This window comes from Homarus americanus, unplaced genomic scaffold (assembly GCF_018991925.1).
Source record: "Homarus americanus isolate GMGI-L3 unplaced genomic scaffold, GMGI_Hamer_2.0 scaffold27207, whole genome shotgun sequence".
Lineage (NCBI taxonomy): Eukaryota > Metazoa > Arthropoda > Malacostraca > Decapoda > Nephropidae > Homarus > Homarus americanus.
The window spans coordinates 1-8,980 of NW_024730107.1; the positions used below are offsets into that span (position 1 = coordinate 1).

The 8,980-nt window shown below is 47.1% G+C and overlaps 1 protein-coding gene across 1 annotated transcript; it reads left to right on the forward strand.

Moving 5' to 3' along the window:
* Positions 1-4,588: 4,588 nt before the first annotated feature.
* Positions 4,589-8,360, forward strand: LOC121866894. The gene is made up of 5 exons (XM_042366630.1): positions 4,589-5,271; positions 5,408-5,511; positions 6,135-6,247; positions 7,075-7,184; positions 7,672-8,360. The coding sequence occupies exons 2-5, from the start codon at positions 5,417-5,419 to the stop codon at positions 8,224-8,226; spliced, it is 873 nt and encodes a 290-aa protein (XP_042222564.1). The 5' UTR covers positions 4,589-5,271; positions 5,408-5,416; the 3' UTR covers positions 8,227-8,360.
* The last annotated feature ends 620 nt before the right edge of the window (positions 8,361-8,980 follow it).

An 8,980-nucleotide genomic window follows, 5' to 3' on the forward strand; every position in this document is an offset into this window, starting at 1 on the left:
TCCTGGCACTCGCCCGGGGAAAACTTACCTTGTACCACCGCCCTCGTCTCTGACGAAGCCCCTGTCAACCAAACCTCAATCCTATCCACCACCGCCTCTTCCATCCGCCAAGGATTTCCCATTGATCTCCTCTCCTCTACCACCCCCTCCATCACCCCTACCACCCATCCTTTCTCCCCTCCCTCCCTCTCCCTACCGTTCTTGGAACAAGGTCGTTGCCGGCCCTGCCACACAGTCACCACCATCTCCTGCCCACCCGGACCCCCGCTGTCTCTCACCAGCACCACCACCTCTTACTCAACTGAACCCTCACCGTCCCTCTCCGTCGCTACCACCACCACATGCCCAGTCGGGCCCTCGGCAATCCTCGCCGCCACCTCCAGCTCATGCACAGGTACCCCAAGTTGGTTCTATGGAAACAATCACTCTCCGTCTGGATCGCCACTCCAAGCAAATCAACCTTCTCTCAACCCAACTCGACTTGTTTGTGAAAACAATTGCGACATTGCAGAAGCAACAACAACTCATTCTGGACACCCTGACCCAACAGGGGCGCGCTTTGCAAGCCCTGATGACCCGCCTCCTTCCATCTCCCGAGATGGAGGATCCATCCCTCGCTCTCCCACTCCTCCCTCTCCATTTCTCTCAACAGAATTTGGTACCTCCTCTGGAGCCCTGTCTAGCCCCTCCGACTCATCTCACACCGGAGGCCGTTCCCTCCTCTTCTTACAATGGAACATCCAGGGACTTAGACCTCGCCGGACAGACCTCGCCCAGTTTGTGCTCTCCCATCAAGTAGATGTTGCTCTACTTCAGGAAACCATCACAGACGATGTTACTCCACTCCGCCTCTCTGGCTATTCTGTTTACACCCTGCCTCGGTACCGTGGGCAGGCTCGTGGCCTCCTCCCCCTTGTGCGTAACACCATTCCATCTGTTCGTCTCCCTTCACCTGACTCACATGGACCCCCGTCTGAATTACTTTCTGTCTCCCTTACTCTTGGTGGCCGGACCCTTCGTGTAGTCAATGTTCATTTCAAGAGTGATTCTCTGGACCCCCAGGTTCTTCACGACCTCCATGATGGGGTTCCCACTATTGTTCTTGGCGACTTTAATGCCCGCCATCCCACTCTTACTCCGGATCATCCCACTCCATGTACCCTTAATGGATCTCATCTCTCACAGTTTCTTAATGGGGATGATGATGTTCGCTTTCTTTGTCCTGACGATCCTACTCGCCTCCCCCATAGTTTCCTTGATGTTGGCTTACTATTGAACGGTCATACTTCCTTTCATCCTACCGTCTGCACCGAGCCTGCTCTGTATAGTGACCATCTTGCCGTTACTACCCATCTCAGGCTCTCCTTCTCTGCCCCGACATCAGCTCCTTATCGATCCCCTCGCCTTCGTCTCACACAAGATGCTGTTCCTTCCTTTACCCAATACCTTTCTACCTGGGCGGATTCCTATGTTGTCCCTCAGTCCCTTGACTCTTACAGCGCTGATTTTGTTGATGCCGTGTATGACTCTGTCAATCGCGCTACCCCTCCACGCCCTCCCCGTCACCCCAGAAGTGCCACCAGCTACTGGTATCGTATCCCTGCCATGAGACATCTCCGGCAGGTAACCCGTGATCTCCACTCTGCCATACGGAGGTCTCGGTCTCCAGAGGACTGGGAAGACTTCAAAAATTGGTGCTCCTTTGCAACTCAGGAGCGCCGTCGGATACGTGAGGCGGACTGGCTATCCTTCACGGGATCTCCATCGTTCCAGTCGTCACCCTCTTATGTATGGAATCGGATTAATGCTATACGGGGTACTCGACGGAGGCCTCCTCCCCACCCTGACCCCGCCTCCCTTGCCTGCTCTTTAATGGAGGACTGGGCACGAGCTTCCTCCCCTGAGGCACTTCCAGATCCAATGCAGGAGGCAGTGCAGGCTCGCATTGATGCGTCTGAGCCTGTTGTTCGTGCTGCTCTTACCTCCCCTGCCCCCACTGATCATCCCATCACACAGTTCGAGCTTGACAGTGCTCGTCGCTCTAGAAAAGACACCTCTCCTGGGGATGATCAGATAACCTACTCCGTCCTCAACGCCTGTACTAATATTCCTAACGGCCCCTTGCTTGCTCTCTACAATATGTCTTATGAACATGTGGTTCTCCTGTCCAACTGGAAAAATGCCACTGTTATCCCCATCCCTAAGCCGGGAGATCCTGGGAAATATCGACCCATTAGTCTTACCTCCTGTGTTTGCAAGATGATGGAGAGGATACTCCATCGTCGCCTTCTTCACACCATAGGCGGCTTCCACAACTCCCTCAATGGTTTCATTCAACATCGCAGCACAGCACACTCCATTGCTTCCTTTTATTGCAATCAGACTGCCCGCGTCTCCGTCTTCCTTGATATCAAGGGAGCCTTTGATACGGCTCAGCCTGCCCTCATTTTAGCTGAACTTGCACGGTTAGGGGTTAAAGGGAGACTTCTACAATGGATCGCCTCTTACCTCACTGGACGTCAGGCCCGGGTTCGCGTTGAAGGCTCTATGTCTCCTGTTCAAGAAATGAACCTCGGCACCCCTCAAGGTGGAGTCCTGAGTCCCACCTTGTTTAACACTCTCATGCACTCCATTGCATCACTCCCGTGGCCGACAGAAGTTGTCCACTCAGGATATGCCGACGATGTCCTCCTCCAAGCCCCTGACTACCTCAGCATGCAGGAAGCCCTTGATCTGGTCTCCAGAGTGTGATTCACTTGGTTTCCTTCTTTCAACTGCGAAAACAAAAGCCATGTGGCACGGTCGTGTTGTACCTCCACCCCTTTTCTTATCAGGAACGCCCTTGGACTGGGTTAATGAGACAAAATACCTGGGTGTGTATGTAACTCGCACACGTTGTCAGATCCCTGAAGTCCGCTATCTTCGAGACATATGTTTTCGGCGTCTCGCTCCCCTCTCTACCATGTGCAGGGGTTCCCTTGGTGCCAGCATCCCTGTACTTCTCACCATGTACAAGTCTTTTGTCCGTTCCTGTGTCGACTACGCCGCCCCTGCCCTCGTCAACATTAGTCGGACTGCTGTCAACCGTCTCGAAGTTATCCAGAGGAAAGCTGCTCGTATCATCCTTGGGGCTCCTCAGTGGACACGCTCTACTTCTCTATATACCGAACTTGGTCTTTCCCCCTTACAGGATCGTGTCCAGGAGTTTTACCTAAAAACTGCCGTTTCCATTCTACGGGATCCTAGGGGCAACTATGTCCAAACCAACTTGACTACTGCTGTCCGAGACCGACCTCCATCTAGAAGACAGTGGCGAGGGTCACTCATCCGAGCCCTTCAGGAACACGACCTCCTGCCTGATATTGTTGTCACCCCTGCTGTTGGTTCGTCTCCTTCTCCCTGGCTGGATTTTCAACCTGAAGTGATTGCCCTCGGTGGACCGCTCCCGAAATCCCAGGTGAACCCTGTTATTCTCTGCAAATACCACCTCTCCAGGATCGCTCACTGGTCCCCAGGTAGGGTCGTCCTCTACACTGATGGTTCTGTTGACCCCGCTACAGGTAGGGCCGGGGCTGGTGTCTACATCTCCCGTCCTCATGCCCCTGAGCCTATCAAACTGTCTCTCAGAGTTTCTGACGGGGCATCCTCCACTCAGGCTGAACTAATAGCCCTCCTTGCTGCCCTTCTCGCTGAGGAAGAAGCAGATGGTTTCTGCCCCTTGCTTGTCTGCTGCGATTCCAGGTCTGCTCTCGACGGGATCGCATTTGGATCTGGGGAAAATAAGGACCTCATCCTCCGAATACGAGGGTTAACATCCACACTTCAGGATGAAGGCCGTCCTGTGACATTCCTATGGATACCTAGTCATGTCGGTATCTTGGGGAATGAGGCAGCAGATGACCTTGCCAAGACTGGCTGCAACAAGGCCACACCTGACTACGTTGTTCCTCGAACACTCTTACAGATTAGGACCCAAATCCGCCGCAAACAGAGAGAAGCTCGGGAAGCAGCCATCCCCCTGGACTCCCCGCCCACATGGTACGATGTCCTCCGTAAACTTCCTGACTTCTCGTACGTCTACGGGAAAGGGTCGCGGAAGGGGGACGTGATTGCTGCCCGTATCATCATCGGGTATGACTTTGCTTGGGAGATTGGTATCCCCACATCCCCTGAGCAACGCTCTTGTGCGTTATGCAGAAGACCCGACAGCCGCACCCTTATCCACTACCTCCTAAGATGTCCCCACACACAATGCTTCCGTGACGCCTGCTGGACCACCACTCCACGACCCCCTGACGGAGACACGATGATCCTCCCAATACTGGCCAGATATTTTGTAAATAATATTAATTATGTGTTAAAGGAACATCCTTCCTTCCATAGGCTTTAGTAAGCCCCTTTATAATATTTATACTGTATATACTTTTCACACTTGCCAGATGATTCTGGTGTCATTGTACAGGGGTACCTAGTGACAGCACTAGGATCCCGCTTCCTCTATCAAGGAATAAACAATTGAAATTGAATTGAATACTTAAGTACGACACTGCCCTTTAAATGGTTAACCCCTGCTCGAGGAAGATGGTCTTTGTGCTACGAACAAATCTTATACAAAAGTGTTGTAATAAAACAAGTGTTACAGCGTCAGTGATAATTTTCGTTTTGTTGGTGAGCGTTTACCAAGAGGATAATGTTAAGGAGAGTGACAAAGATGGTGACATATATAGTGATGAGGCTGGTGAGCAGAGGAGACGACCACTTGTTTACCGTGGAGAAACAGGCCAGACAGGTGTGTCAGTAAATAGGTGTCGCTCCCTCTTCACCATCACTGGGGTGCCAGATGAAGAAACACTTTTCGCTGCTCACCTGTCAGCGGCTGTCAAAGGGGTGAGACACCTGGTGCAGAAGAGGTCGTCGTCGTCAGGAGCTTCCACTGAGGATTACCGCAGTCTGGCGGCGCTGCTTCCTACACTCTTAACCTTCCAACTCCACACTAACTAGAGTCAAGAGGATGACCACAAGAAGGAAGGTCAAACACCCATCCTCCGCCTCAACAGTAGGATTGATGCCAACGGCGGAGTGTTGCCCTACGTGCCCTGTGCCATAGTGCCCTTTGACCACATACCCTCCGTCACCGCCTGCTTCGCCCACAGACTCAAGAACAACAATTCCTTTTGGATCTCTTTTCTGGGCGACTCAAAAATCAGGGCTTTATTTTATGAGTTTCTTCAGAGAACCGACAGTGAATATCGGTACCTGATCCACCTTCTGGTGAGTCACTGATACTTCTGAATATTCTCTGACTGTTAATATACAACTCTCTCTTTCTCTTTCTCTCTCTGACATAGAAATATATTTATTAATAAAGATAAAAAAAACTCATAGTTGTCATCCCCGGTGGACGCAGAACACAACCATGAGCTACGAGGAGATGAGGAGGACCACCTTTAAGCTACACACCGACATGGAGGCCGCCACACCTGTACACCCGCGCCTCCGTGTCTCCTTCAGGTGTGACGGGAGTGTTTACTGATGTTGAGATGGTGCCTCATGTTTACTCAGTGATGTTAATATCATGCTGGGAATGTTTTAATGGTTAATTTTGCAATATGAATGATATATGTGATGTTACATTTCTATTTGAGATGTTCTAATGGTTACTGAGAAATGTTTCTTAAATATGATGTTTACGCTGTTTATAATCATTATTTACATAAGTTTTCTTATGTGTTGGGTTTGTCCTACTTAACATCTTTTGTGATTTTAAATTATGTATAAATATTGTCACTATTATGTTTTTTACTCCCTGTTTTTTAGTGCATGACCCTCATGACTCACAGCTGTACTGTTAGCACTGCTTTTGCTGCTGTTCTCTACTGTCTACTGTTAGCTACTTCCTGCAGTTGGTCTAAGAATAAGTCATTGTTGATACTCTTAGCTGTACGAGTGGTAGCTGTTACCGTTACCTACTGTCACTCTATTCCCTGCCTGACTGTCGCCGACTTATTGAGATTATTTCACTGTTATTTCTCAACTTGATGCTGTTGTTATCTCTTCTGTAGTAAGCGCTGTTGTTGTTATCACCGTTGTTGGTGTTGGTGTCAAAGCCACAGCCGTCAGTAATTGGGTCACAGTTTCAGGATGTTCATGGAACCAACGCCGTCTAAGATTCAGGAGACTAAGGAACTGAGACAACTAAGTCGGTGGGCCAGGGGGGAGGACTCCCTCCCTCACATCCTTATAATAGGTAAGACAACATCCCCACAACACCTCCACTGCAAGCAGTTAGTGGGCGAACCTTCGTCTGGGGTAGAATTTAAGACCATGATATTATAAGGTAGACTCTTTTGTAAGACCTGCAGGTAGGGGGCGGGCGAGCGCTCGTCTGGCGTAGTTTCAGTTGCTGTCTGAATAAGCATGTGTGATAATATTGGCCCCGTATTCTGTTTTAAACATGAAAAATATTTACACACTAAGTAAAATCATGATAGATATTTATTGTCTTGTGTACTGTACAATAATGTACTGTACATATTTAGCGTGAGAATAAAAACTGAATTCACTCCCGTTTATTGATGTTAAACAAAACCTAATATAATCTAACGTAATTTACTGATCGCGCCCAAGCTTATCGAAAATAAAGTATATGAAAATCGACTTAATGCACTTAATTTTTCTGTATATAGTATGTATATAATGAAAGGAGACTTTTTTCTGTCATATGTGTACAATTGTATAGCAACATGGTTTGTTTATCATTATACTTATCTTACCATTGTAACATCTCAGTGCCGGCAGATTGTGTCACACCCACCATAAGGTTGACCCTGCCTGAAGGTACTCTTATAGGGATGAAGTGTATAGGAAACTTGTTCCTCGGGGCTGCACCCATAGATATAGAGAGCCTTCTGGCTGCCAAGTTCTTTCAATAAACTGTTAATTATTATTATTATTATTATTAGAGTCAGTGTAGTACATCTGTCCTCAGGCAACACCAGGTATAACACAGATTGATGGATATTTAGAGAAAGACAGATGAGAGACAGGGTGTATTATACTCGTCCACTTCCTCAGGCTACACCTCGTGGATGATGCAACTTATGATGATGAGGAGGAGTTACACCTCCGACGTGCTGGAGGTCGTGAGAGAGATGCATCAACAGGTCGTCCCTCTCCTACACCAGGTCAGTAAGTCCTTGTGGTCGCTCCCTCACCTCCTCATCCTCTCCGTTATCTTGCTAATGTCTTTTCCTTCAATTCACTTTTACTCGAACTTGAATTAACCATTTCACTACGTCACCTTTTCATCCATTCATATTTCTCAATCTTTTCATTTTAATCATTTGTATGTCTCTCGTTTTAGACATGAAATTATAACAGGTTGAAACACAACTAGTTCTGTACTATACATCTCTACCTTTCTTCTGGTAATTATCAGTTAACCAGTCGGGTATTTATGAATTTCTTCTTAATAACTATAAACTTGTTTTTTTTTAACGGCAAATCATTCAGGATAAGGTGGTAAAACTACTGATGCCTCACACTGGATTAGTCACACACTGGCTTTTTGGGAGTTCAACTAAGGAATTGCTGGAAGGCCAACTCAGTGTATTGATACCCCGCCACGGTAACCACAGACACAAAGTTCCGAGAAAATTATTTTGATTTCAGATCGCTGAGAGGACGCGGGTGCTGGTGGTGTCTCAGGGTCGCTATAGGGAGCACAGTCGTACTGGAACAATCTACAACAAGGCGTCAATCTTAGGGGATGCCACCTTCGACTGGAGCGAGATGCTGTTCCAGTATTATCTCCGTCAGTATAAAGACCACCATCTTTCTCCTGCCACGCCCCACGTCTCCTACACCTTTCCAACACCCATCACTGGGTCTCTAAAACAACACTCCCCCGACCCCCAGGGTCCCACGCCCAACACTGTGAGACCACAAACTACCAGGACCAGCAGAGACTATTTGGTCCCTAGAGTGACAGGTGGTGGAGTGTGGTGGTGGGACACTGGTGTGCCGCTCAACCTGGCGGGGATCAGTGAGTGTGAAGAACTGTACCGTCGAGGGCTGGTGGACAGCTCAGTGTACACCGGTGAACACCTCAGGTGTACAGACGTCCATCACGTAGGAGAGGACGTGCTGTCTGACCAAATCACCATGCTATTTAACCTTATGTGTAACTCTATCATGCCATCACATACGAATGTTTGTTGTCACTGAAGAGGTATTCGATCTTGGTCATAGCCTCACGCTGCACTGCCTGCCTCCGTTAATGACTCAAATTGACGCAGATAATGAGTAACAAATGTTATCACTATTCTAAAGCTATTAAACTTTGGAAGAAACGACCTTTTATCGGATCACCTGAAGAATCGTCACCCCAGAATGTCCACCTGAAGAATCGTCACCTTAGGATATCCCACCTGAAGAATTGTCACCCCAGTCTGCGCCATCTGAAGAATCGTCACCCCAGCCCACAGTGAATACAATTTGTATAATTAGGATAACATAAATATATTCCTTTGTGTTATGCATCTTTATTGTGAAAAGTTTAAAGAAAAAAAAAGAATAATATACACCGTGTTCCAAAATACAATAAATTCCACCCGCCCCCCCCAAAAAAAAATCTAAGATTAAAAAAACAGGACTCACACTCTCAAAAAAAAAGTATATATATATATATATATATATATATATATATATATATATATATATATATATATATATATATATATATATATATATATATATATATATATATATATATATATATATATATATATAAATATATATATATATATATATATATATATATATATATATATATATATGCTTCCAAATCTAAAAAAAAAATTCTTCATTTAAAAAAAAAAACAAGTTCGGGAAGGGTTCCATCCGTCATCTAGGAAAGTCACACAATCTTAAAACAACCTGACCGAACTTAGCAAATCAGAGATCTGACCCCACCTGAAGA